Below are 20,010 nucleotides of genomic sequence, written 5' to 3' on the forward strand. Positions count from 1 at the left end.
TAAATGTGTAGAGTGACTCTGTTCCTTTTGGGTTGTATTGCGTATTGCAATACCCTAATTTGTCACTGGGCTTCAACTTCAAAAAGGGAACATTAGGATGTACATCCCTTTCTGTCACCATGGGGGGGAAACCTGGCTGCAGCCAAAAGCTGTAGAAGTTTCTCCAGTAGCAGATCCTGAGTAACTTGACTTCACCACTGAAGTAGAAGTGATTGCATGTCTGCTTTGCAGGAGCAGAGAGCCAGCCTTTTGCACGCCAAAGAACTGTGACTGTTCCTGTTGTGCTAACCAGAGCAGAAAAGAAGGAACAGCTTGCTCTTGTTGCTGGGTTCATTGGATTTGAGCACATACACGGACTGCTGCTGAGTAAGGTGTTTGGAGGAGCAGATGCACAGCTTAAGGATAGCATGCAAGCAAATATGCTTTGGTTTATTTCCCTTCCGCTGTCTGCTCTTGAGATCAGCGTAAGTCTTGTGATTGTGCGTGTGAAACAATCTTTCAGATTTTATACTTGAAATCCCCCCCAAAAAAAGTCCTCTTGGTTATTTACCAGGGATAGGCTATTAGTTATGTTTTTTTAAAATAATGTTTAAAAACATTATAATTTTTTTTTCCGCACCCTAAAACAACTGTCTTATAAATTATTAAACTTTCCTAGATATATTTCTGGTTCTGTTTATAACAAGTCATGAGATAATGGATTCTCAGCTACAGTGGTACCTCAGGTTAAGTACTTAATTTGTTCCAGAGGTCCGTTCTTAACCTGAAACTGTTCTTAACCTGAAGCACCACTTTAGCTAATGGGGCCTCCTGCTGCCGCTGCGCCGCCGGAGCACAATTTCTGTTCTCATCCTGAAGCAAAGTTCTTAACCTGAAGCACTATTTCTGGGTTAGCGGAGTCTGTAACCTCAAGCATATGTAACCTGAAGCATATGTAACTTGAGGTACCACTGTATAGACTGGACTAGTGTTTAAGATGGAATATATGGATTACTTTGTGTCCAGGTTGATGTGATCCAGCTGGTAGCATGGTTTCTACATCAGAACCAGGTCAGACAGGAGCACGGTCCCCCACTGATCAGTGTGACATTAAATTTAATGATTAGTTTGCAGAACGAACACAGCAAGGGAGACAAATCGGCTGTAGGTAAGGTGAACATTAGCATACAACATAAGAAAGCCACTATATTTTTTTTCATGGACACGCTGTTACACCTTCAGCAGGTTTGTAGCATATATTAAACAGGTGAATCACACTTCCTATGGTGGAAAAATTTGATCTGTCTGCAGCGCAACCTAAAAGGCCCAGGACAACTGGCAGCCTAACCTTATGAGTACATTAAGCCTCAAACAATACAAAGACATTTGCCAGCAGCTTATAGCCAGCGTGCAAGAATCGTATTCCAAATATTAAATTCTATGGACTTTGTACCCAATAAGCAAGCAAGCACTTAGGATGGTGCAGTCCTGTACCAGGAAAACATGATACAACTTAGAATCGCGATGAAAGCACACAGCACATTGCTGTAATAGGATGGGGGCACCGGCTGTCTTTGTGTTCTAGCACTGTTCATCAGTCCCATTTCCTCTGCCATTTGCTGCCCTGCCTACAGTCCGCTGCCAGTTGGGCGTGTCAGTCTTCTTTAGATTCCAAGGCAGGCTTCATTTCTAGATGCAGGAAAGAAAAGATTGTGTCAGAATGATGCTGTATCTTACAGACAATGGACAATCGACAGGTGCCATCCCTGGAGAGGAAGAGGAGGAAGGCAAGTGGGCTCGGTCAGAGCACAAAGTTAGAGCCATGCTCTTGTCTGCCTCTTCTTTGCACCTGATCAGCTCAGGAGACCACAGATGAAACCAAAGCCAAGCAGGATCTTCTAAATATGGAAGTGCGCAGTACAAGAGCACCCTCTTTTTACAGTATATGTACTGTGCATGCAAGTAAATACACAAATATCAAGGAACCAGGTAGCACAGGGGTAATAATAGATAATAATAAATTTTTATTTATACCCCGCCCTTCCCGGTTCAAAAACCGGAGGCTAACAACAAATTTAAAACACTTAATTGATGCAACAAAAAACAGCATAAAATACCATATAAAACGTGAATAACAATAAATTCAGAATTCAAAAATCAATTTAGGGGGGAAATCCATCCAATAAACATTAGATGATCACCAGGGCTAGATGGCTAAATTAGTCCTATTTGGGCCAGCGTGGAGACCAGGGGAGAATTAGTTGTGGGATCCCAGAGTGGGCAATCTTCATAAAAAGGGGAGAGGGAGGGAAGGAAGGCGAATAAAAGATCAGGCTAAGTTCAAGCTGAAAGCCAGGCGGAATAGCTCTGCCTTACAGGCCCTGCGGTAGAGAAATTTGGATGTTTGACGGCATCTCCCATCACCCATAGCATGTCAAGGATGGTGAGAATGGTAGTCTGGAGGTTCACAGGTTCTCCACTAATGATGTAGCACATAGCCTGCCATTTCCCATGTTACAGCAGTATAGTAACATGTGCTCAGGTGCACATGGTTCCCTTGCCTGCCTCCTTCATCCATTGTACAGTGGTACCTTTGTACTCAAAAGACTTGGTTCTCAAACACCTAAAACCCGGAAGTACTGTAAGTGTTCCAGTTTCTGAACGTTTTTCAGAAGCCGAACATCCAATGCAGCTGTCGGCTATTGTTTCCGTGGCGCCTGCACCAGTCAGAAGCTGCGCCTTGGTTTTCAAACATTTCGGAAGTCAAACGGACTTCTGGAATAGTTTAAGTTTGGCGCTTTTGTTTTTGCTATTTATTTTGCATATTATTATTTTTTGAGGCTTTTTCGGTTAATTTATTTTTGTGACTGTGTGGAACCCAGTTCAGCTACTGATTGACTGATGATGTGACTGTGAAAATGGATAAAAAAAACCCATCCAAACAATGACTATCATCAGTGCAGTTATGAAAAAAAATTAATTTTAATTTTAATCATCTATGATACTGTCTTATTTATTTTATAGTACAGTACATTGATTCTTGCTTTCATTCTTTGGATCAGTGGTTTTGTCAGATAGTAAAATTAATGTTAAATTGCTGTTTGAGGGATTGTTTTTAAAAGTCTGGAACGGATTAATCTGATTTGCAATACTTTCTGTGGAAAAACGCACCTTGGTTTTGGAATGCTTTGGTCTGGGAACAGACTTCCGGAACAGATAAAGTTTGAGAACCAAGGTACCACTGCCTACTTGTAGCGCTCCTGTGAGGAAGGTTAAGTAGACAGAGAAACACTGGCCCCAGATCACCCAGTGAGCTTCATGGGTGGAAATCTGAACCTGGGTCTTCCTAGCCCTAGCCTGATAGTCTAAACAAGGGCTGGATCATCTTTTTCAGCTGCCTTCTCTTATGGGAACCTTCGGAAGAATTCGTGCCAGTGGTAGAGAGAAAAGCCAAACAGGGTGTCCTGAAAAGCATGTTATGGGAGTCAGGGACTATCTATTCTTCCAACAAGCTGGCAAAGCACTAACTGCTCAGCTTTTCAATTGCTTAAAGAAGCCAGAACGACCTTCGCTTAGCCAAGCCTTTTCATTTTTTAAAAAAAGATATTTATTAGAGTTTTCAATTTTAATACAATAAAAGTCAAAAAGAAAAAAAGAAAAAGATAACAAAAATACAAAAAATTAAAAATAATTAAAAACACACAAATTTTCCATAACTTATTTTCCTTTAACTTATTTCCCAGACTTCCTCATACCTCCCTTTTTTGTATTCCAATTCAAATTGTTAGTTCAGCAAAGCCTTATCAATAAGCTTTAACCTACTTCTAAACCTTTTTTCCATATTCTCTTAAACATTACAGCTGGAAACCACTTCATTTCTACCCGACATCATTCTAACATTCATTGATTTTGCAATATTTCTGTAAATAGTCTTTGAATTTCTTCCAATCTTCTTCTGCCGACTCTTCTCCCTGGTCTCGGATTCTGCCAGTCATTTCTGCCAATCCCATATAGTCCATCACCTTCATCTGCCATTCTTCCAGAGCGGGTAGATCCTGTGTCTTCCAGTACTTTGCAATGAGTATTCTTGCTGCTTTTGTAGCATACATAAAGAAAGTTCTATCCTTCTTTGACGCCTTTTCAGCCTGCACACCCTACCAGGGAGAGGCAACTAGCCTTAAAAAAATAAAAATAAACCTCTGTCACAAGTCCCAGAGAAATAGCAGAAAAAGATTCTCCTCAGTTGGCATTTGCTTTGCTGCTGGCAGAATCTTGCCTTCAGCACGGCAGCAGGCGGCTACTGGCGTAAGCTTTTCAGTGACACATTTGTTCACGCTACGCTGTTCGTCAACAAGACATCTCTCTCCCACTAAGAGCTACCGTGAGAGTGATGCTTTTTTTAAAAAAAAGTCTGTATATTTAATGTATAATACAATGCAGAAATACATATACTGTGATTTTTGTAAGGTTACAGCAGACTAAGCCCATCACATGGATGTGCATTGTCTTGATATTTATCATTCCAAAACATAAGAAACATTTCCCCATTCATCTGTTTGGCTGATTCGTATGTGTCCTTTGAAGGTACTATGTTAATTTTATCATTGTTCCAATAGGCCATACCTTATCAGTCCAATCAAATAAAGATGGTGTATTGCTCTCTTTCCAGTTTTTTGCTGTTATCACCACTGTTCCAGCTATTACTAAATTGATAACTACTTCCAGATTGTGGTTTTTAAGAGGCCTAAAAGTTCAACATTGGGATGGATCCAGTTAATAATGAACGATTTCATATCCTCTCCTTTTCCTCCCTGTATCTTGCTGCTCACCAGTGATCTGTTCTCCTGGTGTTCCAGGAGGGTTTCCTGAGCAGGTACAAGTTTTTAATTTGTTCTTCATGTTTAACACTCATATTCATAGCTGTGTTAGCAGTTTTATCTATTGCATCTAATAGGGTTGTCGTGTGTCCTCTTTTTCCAGGACATGTCTTCTTTTTCATAGGTATGCAAGATGAGAGTCGTCATAGGGATCCATTGTTAAGTAGAAGTCGCCAAATGTGTCCTCTTTTTTGGTCTTCAAAATGCTCTACTTTTTCCCTCCAGGGTTTAAAAGCTTTATCAAACTTATCTGCGAGCTCTGGCATAAATTGCTGAAGATGCTTCATAAACCCTTCAGCACTCAGGGGGTGGGGGGACAGTCATTCACACCTCCAGCACCAACTAGCAAATTTTGAAAAGCTAGTATCATTAGATCAAGTTCATCACTTTTGTGGAACTAATCAATCTAAATTGTGTCAATTGGATTTTGAATAAATTGTTAATGTTGTTAAAAGAATTCTAAGGTCTCAAATATAGAATAAAGGTAAAGGTACCCCTGTCAGTTAAGTCCAGTCACGGACAACTCTGGGGTTATGGCGCTCATCTCGTTTCAGGACGAGGGAGCCGGCGTTTGTCCACAGACAGTTTCTGGGTCATGTGGCCAGCATGACTAAGCTGCTTTTGACAAACCAGAGCAGCGCATTGAAACACCGTTTACCTTTCCGCCAGAGCAGTACCTATTTATCTACTTGCACTTTGACGTGCTTTCGAACTGCTAGGTTGGCAGGAGCAGGGACCAAGCAATGGGAGCTCACCCCGTCGCAGGGATTCGAACCGCCAACCTTCTGATTGCAAAGTCCTAGGCTCTGTGGTTTAACCCACAGCGCTACCCGCGTCCCGTAGCAAACATAGACAAGGTGGTAAACAAAGGATTTTGCACACTTAAACGCGCTGTTGCTAGCTGGATTGCTTGTGTTCAGCAGAACAAGGTTTTTAATAATAACGGGGACTAGCAGTGTGCCTTCCCTCATTCATAAAGTGGTACCTCGGATTAAGTACTAAATTCGTTCCGGAGGTCTGTTCTTAACCTGAAACTGTTCTTAACCTGAAGCACCACTTTAGCTAATGGGGCCTCCTGCTGCTGCCGTGCTGCCGGAGCACGATTTCTGTTCTCATCCTGAAGCAAAGTTCTTAACCCGAGGTACTATTTCTGGGTTAGCGGAGTCTGTAACCTGAAGCGTATGTAACCCGAGGCACCACTGTATTTCTCTTTAAAGATGAGGTGGGGCATTGCTGCATCCAGGGATCATGCTGTTGCTCTGTGCTTTGCTGCACGTAGCCTTGGAGCTGCACTCTGAAAGGAAACTGTTTCCCCCAGTTTACGAAAAGCATGGCAAGCAGTCACACTGCACTGGGTTTTTCCCCTTCCTTGGCACTTGCCATGCAAAGTAAATTTCCACAGCTTTCCACAAATTCAGGAGGGCTTGAAACACCCTGAATCCTCTCTTATACTCAACTTCTTTTTTTAAAACAGCAACAACAAACAGTAGCTGATTATGAAGCAGTTGGGATACACACTGTGGGCCCCTATTGCACGAGTTTACACAAGCAAAGTCAAACAGTATACTTATGTAATTATCATGTGGCACAGAAGAACGTCTCTTCAAGGCCAAAAGGCAAGACTTACCCTGAGCTAAAGGCAGTGCTTTTTTCTTTAAAAAATAATGTTTAGGGCTACTCTCATTTTGACTCAAGAAAATCGCCATTTTATAGTTCAAATCGGGGGGAAATAAATACAGTGGTACCTCGGGTTACATACACTCAGTGGCATAGCGTGGGGGGTGCAGGGGGGGCCGGCCGCACCGGCCGCAACATCTGGGGGTTAGGGGGCGCAAATCCACGGGTTAGGGGGTGCAAATTACTTGCTTTGCCCCGGGTGCTGACAACCCACGCTACGCCACTGCATACACTTCAGGTTTCAGACTCTGCTAACCCAGAAATATTACCTCAGATTAAGAACTTTGCTTCAGGATGAGAACAGAAATCGTGCGGCGGCAGCAGGAGGCCCCATTAGTTAAAGTGGTGCTTCTGCTTAAGAACAGTTTCAGGCTAAGAACAGACCTCCAGAACGAATTAAGTACTTAACCCGAGGTACCACTGTATAGCAAATGGACAAAAGTACAAAGATCCACAAAATGTTTAGGGATATGTGTACCCCTGCGTGCCCCCAGGAAAAAAAAGCATGGGCTACAGGCAGGTCCCAGCATAAGCTTTAAAATAAGAAAGCAGTCCACATTGTTTGCCAATGTTTAAACCCACATGGTGCAACACAAATAGAGGAATTTGGCAACTTGGGCAAATGATGCACATAGACTTGCTGATTTTGCACATAATACATTCGTGATGTAAAATTGTGCCCTCTTTTTGTCAATCTCTCTTAAATTTCTAACTGAGGGACATGTGGAGCTGCAAATAAGGATGAATGGGTGAATTTCCCTTTCTCATTTTTCCAGTCTTAAATTCAGTGCTGAACATTTCCATGTCATTTTTTTCAAAGTCCTCACTGAAATTCATCGGTGAATCTCTCCTAATAGTTTGCATGCAGTTTTGTGTGAAGTTAACTTTGTATAGCATTTAAAGGTGCCCACAGCTAAGTCACGCTTTCAAAAATGTTATGTGAACCAAAACATAACCATCTTTTGTAATTTGTGTTTCTCTAAATTTTGCATTTCTCCAGTCCAGTAATGTGTACAAAAATGTACATACAAGGGTAAATTGTGCAGATACTAGTGAACATAACATTAAAATATGCAATATCTTCTGCAGAATTGCATATGGCAAAAATGTCTATATTTGAATAAACCTGCTGATGAATTTTCATGACTACTTTTTTCACAAATTGCAAACAGATGTGAATATGTGGAGAACTGAATTTAAAAATGGAAAGATGAGAAACTGAAATGGACAGATTTGTCCATCTCTAATAAATCTATCTGGTCACTCCTTTCTTTTCTTTCTAAATTGCTAGCAAAAACTGCTCTGTTTACCCTGACTTTTGATGGTTAGCAGAAATGTTTTGTTTACTTGGTGCCTGTTTTGGTTGGGAAATAAAAGTGTTTCAGCTGTCTAATTTGTGGCAACTTGTTTTATGAGAAACTTGCTGCTGCACAGATGGCATGTGTATCTTTTGGTCTTAGTGATTTCTTCTTAGCTGCCCCATTCAGGGGAGAAAGTATGCAAATATTTTCATAAAGTAATGACTAAATAAAGCAGTGTGCTAAATTAGACTTCCTTCATAGTAAACAAAGAATGCTAGCAGACAGGGCTTTATATCACAAAAGGGTCGTTCAGATCCATTTTTTCTGCATGCAAAATTAATTTCCTAGTTCCCATGCATTCTGTTTTGTTCAGGCTATAGCTATGGCTATTATTCCACCGCTTGTTATCAACTCCAGTCTGGGCCAGCCCACCTATTGGGCAAGGTGAGTTAACTTGAGCGGGAAAATCCACAGGGGCAGCAGAGAGCTAACAGACTCTCACTGGAGACTGTCAAGCCTATTAGTCCAAGGACATGTAGAGCTAATAATAATAATAATAATAATAATAATAATAATAAATTATTTATACTCCGCCCTTCCTGGTTCAAAAACCGGGCTCAGGGCGGCTAACAACAAATTTAAAACACTTTAAAACACTTAATTATAAAAGCAGCATAAAATGCAGTATAAAAACATGAATAACAATAAAAATCAATTAGATAATCCCCAGGGCTAGCTGGCTGAATTGATCCTACTTGGGCCAGCGAGGAGGCCAGGGGAGAATTAGCTGTGGGGCTAAGGTGGCTACACAAAAAGCACAATGGTTGCAAGATCAGCTTGCAAGTTGCAAAAGTGACCAGGGGGAAAAGTTGGTGGAAACCTTAATTGGGAACACCTTCATTCCGAGAATGGCTGCTTTGTTCTTTTGCTGTGATCATTAAAGACTCTTTAAATGGTAAGGGACTCTTTTCGCTTTGTCCTGCTTATCTACGGCCAAAGGAGGGGAGGAAGCTGAGTCCCCGATGCCTGACAAGATATGAACAAATCTGAGTTGTGCTGTGGTCTTTGTCCACAAATGTTAGAAGGCTTGGCTTTCTGCTGGTATCACTTACCAATAATTTCACTGTTGTGATGAGGCGAGTTTCCATTGGCACAGAGATTGTGCTTAGGCTTCGACATCTCCAGACCAGCCAAGAGGGTCATAAAATCCACCACCGTGTCAATGTCTTCCTTATCTGCCCTGACATCCCTCAGAGTGCACAGCACGCTCAGCCTGCTGAAGGACTTGACCTCCGAGATGTTGGCGCGCAGGAACAGCAAAATGATGTTCAGGTCGTTCAGAGGGCAGGTCAGCATCTTCCTGCTGAGGAGGTCAAAAGCTGGCAGCATCTCGTAGATGGATAGGAGCCGCTTGTCCCACTGGCACAACTGAAGCAGGTGGTAGATGACGACGGGCCCCAGAAGGACGTACACGCACCCGATGCAGATGCTGGTCACCTGGAAGACGGTGAAGAAGACGAGCTTGCAGGGAACTGAGCCTGGGATGTGAAGCTCATCTCTAAGCAGGCCCACCTTGATGGTGCAGCTGAACTCATCTTGGAAAAAGACACCCACATGGAAGTAGGCCAAGTAGAAGCAGGTGGCAGCGAGGAGGAAGAGGAGGAGGAGGTTCCTTAGCACGTAGACCCCAACGAGGTAGTAAGAGCGCTGCTTGCAGGTGAGGTATCTCTCCAGTAATGGGAATTCAAAATAGCGTTCCCTGCGAGCCCTTGGTGAGAGAGAAACAAGGACTGTTTACCGTTATAGCTGGAAAAGAGCTTGGATCTATAGATCTGGTCAATCAGTGGGGCTCTGCCTTACAGGGGAGAGAACATGATCGAGGAGAGGCTGCAATGGTTAGACAGGTAATTTTAGGCTCTGGAGTTTGGACTTTAATGGTTTTACCAGGCGGGTGGTGGTGGAATTCTTTAAATCAGTGGTTCTCAAAAGTTTTCCCCCACAGACTACTTGAAAATTGCTGAGGGTCTTTGTGGACTACTTAATGTGTCATCCCCCCCTTTGGAAGTTGCAGCAATTGTAATTCACTGTGCTCAATGCTGTATGTTTTTCCATTGTATTTTGTTGCTTCTTTTGCTTCCTATGTTGCATTTTATTAAACAGTGATACCTTGGTTCTCGAACTTAATCCGTTCCGGGAGTCTGGAACGTTCAACTCCCGAAACCGTTCAAAAATGTTCGACTCCTAAAACCGTTCAGAAACCAAGGCACAGCTTCCGATTGGCTGCAGGAACTTCCTGCACTCAATCGGAAGTCACATCAGATGTTCGGCTTCCAAAAAACGTTCGCAAACCAGAACACTCATGGTGTTCGGGAGCTGATTTGTTTGACAACTAAGCCATTCAGGAAGCAAGGTACCATTGTATTACCATCTGAATCCTAAGGATTTCGGATTGTAATACCATCAAATGCAATATAGGAAATAGAAGAAGCAATAAAAATACAATGCAAAATCAATCTGGATATTTAATGTGGACTCACTTAAATGAAACTTGCAAACCACCAGTGGTTCACAAGCCACAGTTTAGGAACTGCTGCTTTATATTGTTAATTACAATCCTATCATTATTGTTATTATTAAGCCAATATATTGTTATTAATATTAATCCAATTTCTTACCCACCATTCACCATAAGAGTCCAGGGTAGGTTACAACAATTTGAAAAATACAGTGTTAAAAACAGTTGAAAGTAAGTTACAGTCGCAAGAATAGCATGGTAATGTCTGCTGCTTCACTTATATTGCACATTCAGCCAGTTGAGGGACCTGAACTTCTGTCCAAAATCACTTCCGGCAATTGCTCTCTAGGAATTTCTCGGAGAGGGAGATGCCAGGGACTGAACCTGGAACCTTCTGCATGCAAAGTGGGTGCCCAACCACCTCGACTACAGGGGTGCCAACTTGAATAAAATATTGCGACGGTGGGGTGTGTCATTTTACATTTCTTAGTGCAAAAATTATTGATCTGATGTGTAAGAGATCTTTACTATTCTAATTAATTCAAGAGGGTTCTGGGTTCTTCTGGAAGCTTCTCTGTGTGAAAGAAAAAAGCAGAAGGTTCCTTATGTTTGGGTTATTCCTTCCGAGAAGCTGAGTACAGCTGGCTTAAACTAGTTCTGTTATCTCTCTCTGTCAAGGTCATGCTGACTATAATAGTAAGGCCAGAAGCAGCCTGGGTTTCACTTTCTTTTTCTATCTCTGTTTCCTTCTGGTGTGGTGTTCTGTATATAGTATGCTTAGTGTTAAGGTTTAATTATAAGTTATTGTAAGTTTAAGTTAAGTCTGCTGCAACTGGATTTCTTATGGAGAGGGCCAACCCTGAATGTATTGGATTTGTGACCATTTTGCTCATTTGCCTTCAGTAGCAGTAAAGCTCTGCTTGATGAAATACAATTGTCTCTGGTCTATTTTTTGGGAATCCTGCAACTTGTTTAAGTTTTTACTCTGCTAACTATACATTGGAATCTACTCTGGATCTATACTGAGTAGAATTCCATGACAGGGGGTCCACATACGCCATTTGAATGACAATGTCCATCAACTCTGGGGGCCCCTGGCACCCTCAGATATTTTATGGGGGGGCTGAAGAGTTCTTGGCCCCTGGGAGTTGGCCCCTGTGCTCGGCTACATCCCTTCTTCTCAGCCATCTGTTTGTCTATTTTTTTTATTGGAAATTTTATTTATAACATAACCCCCATACAGAAATCCACCCTCATTAAATGTAAAAAAAAAACATACAATAAGCATAACATACAACAATACAAACAACCAAATAAAAGGCTTACTTTATCCTGTATCTGGCCTCCTTATTTACATCTTATAAGCTGTTTCCTTTATGAATAATTATTAAGATTTTTCTAATTATAACTTAAATATCCACAAAGTCTCCTGCAGACATTAATCGAAACAAGTCCAGGTATGTATTTTAGGGCACTGTTTTGTGAAGTATTCTCTGCATTTTCCCCATACTTTTTGAAATTCTTGTCTAGTGCGACCTCTAATTGCCTCTGTTAATCTAGCCAGTTCAATATACTCTAACAGTTGTCTTGCCATTCCTTTTTTGCTGGCACAATTTCCTTTTTCCAGTTTTTAGCAATTAGGATCCTTGCCGCTCCTGTGGCATAGAGGAATATTTTCTGATCTTCTTTTGCTATACCTATGTCCATTAACCCTAGTAGAAATGCTTTTGTATTTTTCATAAAGTTATACTTAAACATTTTTTTAAGCTCGTCATATACTATGTTCCAGAAGCTTTTGATTTTTTCACAGGTCCACCAAACATGTATAAGTGTCCCCTCTGTTTTACCACACCTCCAGCACAGATTTGTTTTTGTCTTATACATTTTAGCTATTTTGGTAGGTGTTAAGTACCATCTCTCAGCCATCATTTTGAGCTTACTTGTCATATTCCTCCCATAGCTCTTCTGGGTCGGTACCAGACTGTTGTAGTTTCACCATGTGCTGCACTAGGCGGATGGAACGGTTGTAGGATTTGTCCAGCTCATCAATGATGAAGAGCAGGTCGCAGTTCAGCGATGAGGCAGCTGCATATCTCCAGAGCAGAGAAGGCAGGTACATGGCGACTGCAATCACCAGCAAGGAATATGGGAAGACCTAGGTGAAAAGAGAAAAGTACAGTAAGAACTGATGAGGAATCGGGGGTGTGGGAGAAAGAAATACGTGGTATTGGCCCAACTTATTTTTCTAGAATACTCTTCTCCAGGAGTTCTTTACATCTTGAAAAGGGAAAAAGAAGAAGCTTGAAATATACTCGGAGTCGAGAGTGGATTTCATGCTCTTTATTCAGCTCATAGTGGTGAGGAGGAATGGAAGTTCCCCCATGTAAAAATATACATTATTTACACAATGGGCCCCACGTGATTGGCTAATTCCGGGATTCACCTGTAGGCCAATCAGGTTGCAGATTCACTTCCACCTGGAGCTGGATTGGGTGGCTCCTGTGGACCAATTAGACTGCTGCATTCTGGACCCTATTGTTCTAGGACCAATCAGACTGCTGCATTCTGAATCCTATTGTTCTAGGACCAATCAGACTGCTGCCTTTTGGATCCTATTCAACTCAGTACATAACAAATCTAATTGCATAGAGAAAGGGGCAGGGCCCAAAAAAACAAGAAGAACATACGTTTTAAAGAAGATTGGAAAACGTTTATTGAATATATGGAGGGAAATTGTGTGCACTTGAAAACACTGGCAGCATTCAGATAAATTCAAGAGTGTAAATACGTTTTGATGGATGTAATAATGGAATACTGAATGGCTTGGTTTTTATAAAATATGCAGGGATTTATGAGATGTAAAATGAACCATGGAAAGAGCAGAAGGGAAGTCATGGATATTTTAGGGATGTTTAAATGAGTATTCTAAATTGTAAAACAGAAAATGTAATAAAAATTATATATATTTATATAAAAGAGAAAAGGGTAGGGCCATACTGCTGGCCCCCACCACAGTCTTGTATTGACAGTCTTGCCTTGCCTCCAGCCCCCATGTGATGAGTCCACACCTTTTGCAAGGTACCCCTACGTGTGAGCAGCAAAGATGCTTCCTTTTCAGATATCTGCACTTAGTGTAAATAATGGAACCTTACAAAAAATATACTGAGAGTGTGCTAGAACCATGTTATTCAACCTTGGGTCCCCAGATGTTGGCCAATGTTGTGCCCTCCAGATGTTGTGCATCAGCTCCCATCATCCCTCTCTATATAAGATTCCTGGTAAGATCCCTTCTTGTCCCTCTTAAAAAGAATAGACATGGCAATCTTATTAAAGTGAATATAAAAGTAGTTTACTCACATTCATTCAGTTCACATTTTGATCCCTGAAGGCAGACTTACGTTACAAAAGTATATTCATATGTGGAACTAACAAGGGAGTTAGTTCCTAAGTGACTGCATAGAGAATAACAAAAAATGGAGAAGAGAGGAGCACAAAAAATATGGTGTGCTCCTCTTCCTTGCTCTTGTTACCCAGGCGGACTAGGCCAGATTAGACCATGCTCACATCTAGTCACATGCAGAGGAAGTTTGTTCCAGCTCAGGAATGTTGTACTTGACTGCAATGTGTTTTACATCCCACAAATAGGACCCTCATGGGGAGGATGGGAGTCCAGAAGATTTCTTGGAATCTTGTTTTTATGATTTATGTTTGATATATCACTGTGAAATTTTAAGTTGAAAAACCATTTTTTTTAAAAAATATATAGTAAATATATCATATTTTTGCTGTATAAAACTCACTTTTTCCCTCCTAAAAAGTAAGGGAAAATGTGTGTGCATCTTATGGAGCGAATGCAGGCTGCGCAGCTATCCCAGAAGCCAGAAGAGCAAGAGGGATTCCTGCTTTCACTGCGCAACGATCCCTCTTGTTGTTCTGGCTTCTGTGATTCAGATTTTTTTTTCTTGTTTTCCTCCTCCAAAAACTAGGTGCCTCTTATGGTCTGGTGTGTCTTATAGAGCAAAAAATACAGTAATAACCCTTCCTTTGAAACACTAAGGTGCCCCACCCTGATACCTTGAGGACCCAGAGAGATCTGGATTGAGAGACTCCCATAGTATCGTAGTCATGGTGAAGCAAGGAGTCCCAGCACACAGCGTCAACGTAGGCCGATTGCTTCCCTGTGAAGTTGGCGGGAGAGAAGCAACTGATCTGGGAGCCTGGAGGGGAGAACAAGGGGGAAACAGAGCCATTAGCCTCCAGGGCCGTTTCTGCAGGTACTTCATCCAGCTGTTCCATCAAACTGCAGGGAAGGTGGATGCTGCTTCATTCCAGCAGTAGCAGCCTTGTGACTCAAGCAAGCAGATGGTCTTCCTGGTCAATGAGGAGAATGAGTCTGGTTCTCCCAGCTAATACTCCTCCTGATCAAACTGCTCCCCATCATGTAACCCCCACTGTGTTTTTTTCCTTTTAAAAATGTTTGACTCAAGGAAACCACCATTTTATAGTTCAATTGGGGAAAATAAATACAGTGGTACCTCGGGTTAAGTACTTAATTCGTTCCAGAGGTCCGTACTTAACCAGAAACTGTTCTTAACCTGAAGCACCACTTTAGCTAATGGGGCCTCCTGCTGCTGCCGCACCGCTGGAGCAAAATTTCTGTTCTCATCCTGAAGCAAAGTTCTTAACCTGAAGCAATATTTCTGGGTTAGCGGAGTCTGTAACCTGAAGTGTATGTAACCTGAAGTGTATGTAACCCGAGGTACCACTGTACAGTAAATGGACAAAAGTACAGTGGACTCTCGGGTTGCGAACGTGACCTGTGTAGGATGCACGTTCGCAACCCACAATGTCCACAACCTGCAGTAGTGTGTCTGCGCACGCGTGGGTTGCAATTTGGCACTTCTGCACATGCGCAAAGCGCAATTTAGCACTTCTGTGCATGCACGACCGCCAGCACCTGGAAGTTACTCGTTCCGGTACTTCCGGGTTTCAGAGGTCCGTAACCCAAAAAAACACAACCTGAAGCTTCTGTAACCCGAGGTATGACAGTACAGTGGTACCTCAGGTTAAGTACTTAATTTGTTCTGGAGGTCTGTTCTTAACCTGAAACTGTTCTTAACCTGAAGCACCACTTTAGCTAATGGGGCCTCCCGCTGCCGCTGCACCGCCAGAGCACGATTTCTGTTCTCATCCTGAAGCAAATTTCTTAACCTGAGATACTATTTCTGGGTTAGGGGAGTCTGTAACCTGAAGCGTCTGTAACCTGAAGCGTATGTAACCCAAGGTACCACTGTACAAAGATTCACAAAATGTTTAGGGGTATGTGTACCCCTGCGTAACCCACAGAAAAAAAAGCAGTGGCTGTGTTACATTAGCACAACCAGCCTTTGGTGACGGCCAGCCCATGGAGCGACAGTTCACATGCTGAAGTTCAACACTTTGAGATTTTATCCAGGCCATTTCAAAGGGCGAAAAGTGGGGGTCATGCTGGGGCAGAAAGAGAGAGCTTGCTGGATTTAGGGAAGCAGGGGCAGCAACCTCAGGCGAAACAGCAATGTGCCGCACGCACCCAACCCTTCTGCCGCCACTGTAATGGTCTGCTCTCGCCACACTCGGCGAGAGGGGGAGCGTTCTGCAAGGCCTTCCTGCTCATCTTCTCCGCTACAGGGGCCCTGCAGATGTGCTTTTACAGCAGAGTAAGGAGAGGAATTAAGGTTGCTAGTATTTCCGCATGCTAAACGAGAACCTACAAAATCTGCAGTTCCCATACCAATACATGAACTGAGACAAAGCACTGTCACACAATTTGCACTTCTAATTTTGAAATGCAATTTTTCCAGCCATAGAATGTGTTCCATCCATAGAAAGGTGCATGTGAAAATATATTGATTGATTGAATTTATATAGCCGGAATTTATATACCCGAAGGTTTCAGAGCAGTTCACACAAAAAATCACAATATATAAAGTCAAAATAAGAACAATAACCCCCGAAAGAGCCACTATATAGGATATAGTGAAAAATAACACAAAAGTGTGTTCTATTGGGGAAAATTCTGAGTAAACATGTATGCCATTGCATCATTAATCTTTCTGAACTCTGGGCTCCCCTTCTGAATGTATGCTACCTTTTTCACATACAAACCCTTGCTGCAACAAATTGTCAACCATCTGTTCCCCATGCAACAGGGAATTGCAAGGTATTACTCAGCCTAAAAATTGGGAAATTGCTTTAGAATTTATACAGAACGTCTCATTGGTCCTGAAATTGATACTGAATCAGCAAAAAATAATATTTTTGAGTATAATGGATTCTTCAACATCTGTATAGGAAGGCAGTGTCTAACACATATAGATGTTGGGGTGTAATGTTGAGAGTCCCCTTTGAGGCATATGATGTAGGCTTTTCCAGCGATATATTCCTTTTGGGATTGAAGCGGTATTGGCAAAATCCTTTATATTTGCAGGTGCCTGTGTGCCTTTAAATGATGCCTCTGTGGTACAGGGCTTAACAGATGGAAAACAAAAGTGGATTTTGCAAGCCCTTGTGGTGGCTAAGACACTTATACTTCCAGCCTGGAATAGTACATATCCATTATCTCTTACATAGTGGTCCGAGAACCTTACTAGACTGGCTACATTTGAACATATTTCATATACAGGAATAAATTCCATGTGGATTCCTATTTGAATACCTGGAGCTTTTACATTAACTTGCATGCTTCATTTAAGATTTGTGTTCTGGTGGTCACTGCATTCACAATGTGAAATGATGGTCTATTATTATTACGGTAGTATTATTTTCTTATTGTTTCTCTTTTTCCTTTGTCTCTTTTTCTTCTTTTATTTCTATTTTTATAAAAAAAATCTTATTAAATTCGCAAAAAAAATTTAAAAAAGGTTTTAAATTGGAATTGGACCAGAGTCCTAAGGAAGAGAGATGTATAAATATTTATACAAATGTTTTCTTAATTATCATCTGGTGGAGCCAAAATTTATTGGCTGAAGTTTCCAAAATTTGCACGTAAAATTTCAGAATAAAGTTCGTAGTTCAGTTATGAATTTTTATTTTCAAATTTGAGTGCTTTAGGCTTCTTGACATAACTCTGGCAAGTGCTGAATACAGAAGCACACAAGACATGAATAACTAAATAGTATTGCACCCCAACTAACAAATACTAAAATCAAGTATCCCAGTGCATATATAGTCCATAAACAATTTAGTGAATTATCTAGCAAACATCTGAGTGCAGAAAGAGCATCTAAAGGTGTTCAACTTCAATTTATTGCATAAAAGTTTTTGGAACAAATGAATTTCAGCTTGAGAACAGAGCAGGTTAGATTATGAATATTCAGAATCTTATATATTCATATGAATATTCATAATCTATGGTTCAAAGGCATTTTGGACTAGAGACAGACTAGGGTGCATTTAGTTCCCGTTGTAATCAATGCCACTAAATTTTTCACATCGATTTTAATTCATAGGCCCAAAGTGCAACTAACGCAGAGTGGATACAGCCCAGTGAGACTATATTTTAAGTCGCTTTAACTAGGACCCTGGAAGAAATAGTAGTAATAGTAAAGAAGTTAACGTACCCGATGAAAATTCCCGTGCAAATGACAGGGACACGAGCAGCAAGGGCAGCCCCACAGTGACAAACTTCACAATGCGGTCACACGAGAGCTCCAAGCGAAGCCCCTTTGCCCTGGAGCCATTCGGATCCGGAAGCAAAGCATCTGAGAGCATATACTCGCCCGCCGTGTGTGCGATCGACATGGTACTTTTTGGCTGGGCCAAGCACAGGCAAGAGGAGAAGAGGCAGCTGCTGCTATCGCACTGCTCACAAACGGCATCTAAAAGCTTGACGTTTGCCTTTGCCAAACTGAAAGCTTTATTTGCAGAGAATTAAGCACCGGACAGCTGCAAATGACAGCCTTGGATGTTTGCGAAAGGGAAGGGTAATTACAAGGCAAGCCGGTTTCTTACAAAGCAGCGACTGCCATCGGCCCCAGAAATAGCGCAAGCAGCATCGGAGCGTTGCGATTGCCGGGGACACCATGTACCTCCGTCTACCACAGGCATAGCATGGCAAGGCTGGGTCCTTGTGGTTTTACATCTCTCTCTCATAAGCAGATGTTATTTCCAGCAAGCATCTGCAGGAATGTGGGGCTGTGGATTTGGTTTTACATGCAGGAACACGCAGGGGTGGGCTTTCGGGGTTAGCTGACTAGTGGGAATCGTGGACCACGCTTGCATTTTCAGAGCACAGCAGTGGCTTAATCACACGCAGAACACCTGCATTCAGGGAGTATTTTTAGCCCTGTGGGGTATGCAGTGGGATTGGCAAAGCCCTTTCCATACTTGATATTAAAAGGCACACTTTGTGGATTTTGCAAACCCTATAGCTTCAGGTCTTCAGTAGTAAATTGAAAGCAGGTGATCTGGAGAATTGATCCTTGGGTGGAGAAGATCAGGGGAACAAATGCAGCCTTCCATCCTCTCTAACTGATCTGTGGGACTCTACCACAAACACTCTCTTCTCAGACCTCCCTCTGCTTTGCAGGCTCCTTGACTGTTTTTGCCTGGCTGGAATGAGCCTTTTGATGGCTGGATGGGAGGGTTTAAAGGGGGGATGTTTGAATATGAAGAAATGAGCTTACTGTGCAGAGACAAAATTCATATTTGTCCCACCCACCACTTGTGCATATGGATGCTGGGTGATTGTTCAGATGTGGCTCTCAGGCTGAAAAGGGTTCCCCATCCCTGGGACAGCAGGATAAAATGATATTTTTGAAGAAGAGTTTGGATTTGATATCCCACCTTTCACTCCCTTTAAGGAGTCTCAAAGCGGCTAACACACACCTGAAGAGAAGAAGAAAAGGAGTTTGAATTTGATATCCCGCTTTATCACTACCCTAAGGAGTCTCAAAGTGGCTAACATTCTCCTTTCCCTTCCTTCCCCACAGCCAACACTCTGTGAGGTGAGTGGGGCTGAGAGACCTCAAAGAAGTGTTACTAGCCCAAGGTCACCCAGCAGCTGCAGGTGGAGGAGCGGAGACGCGAACCCAGTTCACCAGATTACGAGACTATCGCTCTTAACCACTACACCACACTGGCTCTCTCAATCAATTTCGATTGATTGAAATATTAGAAAGCAGCTCAGTTTCAAACCTTTGCTCTAGCCTGAGGCAGCACTAAGCACTACTACTTAGCATTTCTCATTATCATCCTAGCTACCACCCTGTAAGGTGCCAGAATTATTATTCCACCCTGTTGCAAATGGGGAGACTGAAGCTGAGAAAAGGTGACTTGCCTGTAGCCATGGCAGAGGAAACAACTGGGAACTTCCAGATTTCTAGCTTAGTCTCTTAACTGTTCTACCAGCAACTACCAAAGCTAAAGCAATGTCCCAACCTACCCAAACGTCTCTCTTTACCAGTAGAAGTCAATGATGGGCCAGGTGGCTCTAATGCAATATTTCAACACTTGCAATACCCTGTCAAAACATTTGGAGAGCTCAGCCACTGCCAGCTACATCCAAGCTACACAGGCAGAGATTCATAAGGCTAAGCCATTTGCATAGCTGGCTTCTTGCAATGAGTACAAAGGCATCCATCCCTTCTGAAATATCTACCACCTCCCAGTTCTGGTTAAGACA

General features: G+C 42.1%; 1 protein-coding gene across 1 annotated transcript; it reads right to left on the reverse strand.

Moving 5' to 3' along the window:
• Window positions 1-1,372: 1,372 nt before the first annotated feature.
• PANX3 (pannexin 3) lies at window positions 1,373-19,109 on the reverse strand. The gene is made up of 5 exons (XM_081891076.1): window positions 17,948-19,109; window positions 14,424-14,566; window positions 12,290-12,504; window positions 8,947-9,602; window positions 1,373-1,668 (listed from the first exon to the last, which is right to left on the reverse strand). The coding sequence occupies exons 1-5, from the start codon at window positions 18,126-18,128 to the stop codon at window positions 1,634-1,636; spliced, it is 1,230 nt and encodes a 409-aa protein (XP_081747202.1). The 5' UTR covers window positions 18,129-19,109; the 3' UTR covers window positions 1,373-1,633.
• Between the last annotated feature and the right edge of the window lie 901 nt (window positions 19,110-20,010).

The sequence above is a fragment of the Podarcis melisellensis genome (assembly GCF_964234715.1).
Source record: "Podarcis melisellensis genome assembly, chromosome: 15".
Taxonomy (NCBI): Eukaryota; Metazoa; Chordata; class Lepidosauria; order Squamata; family Lacertidae; genus Podarcis; species Podarcis melisellensis.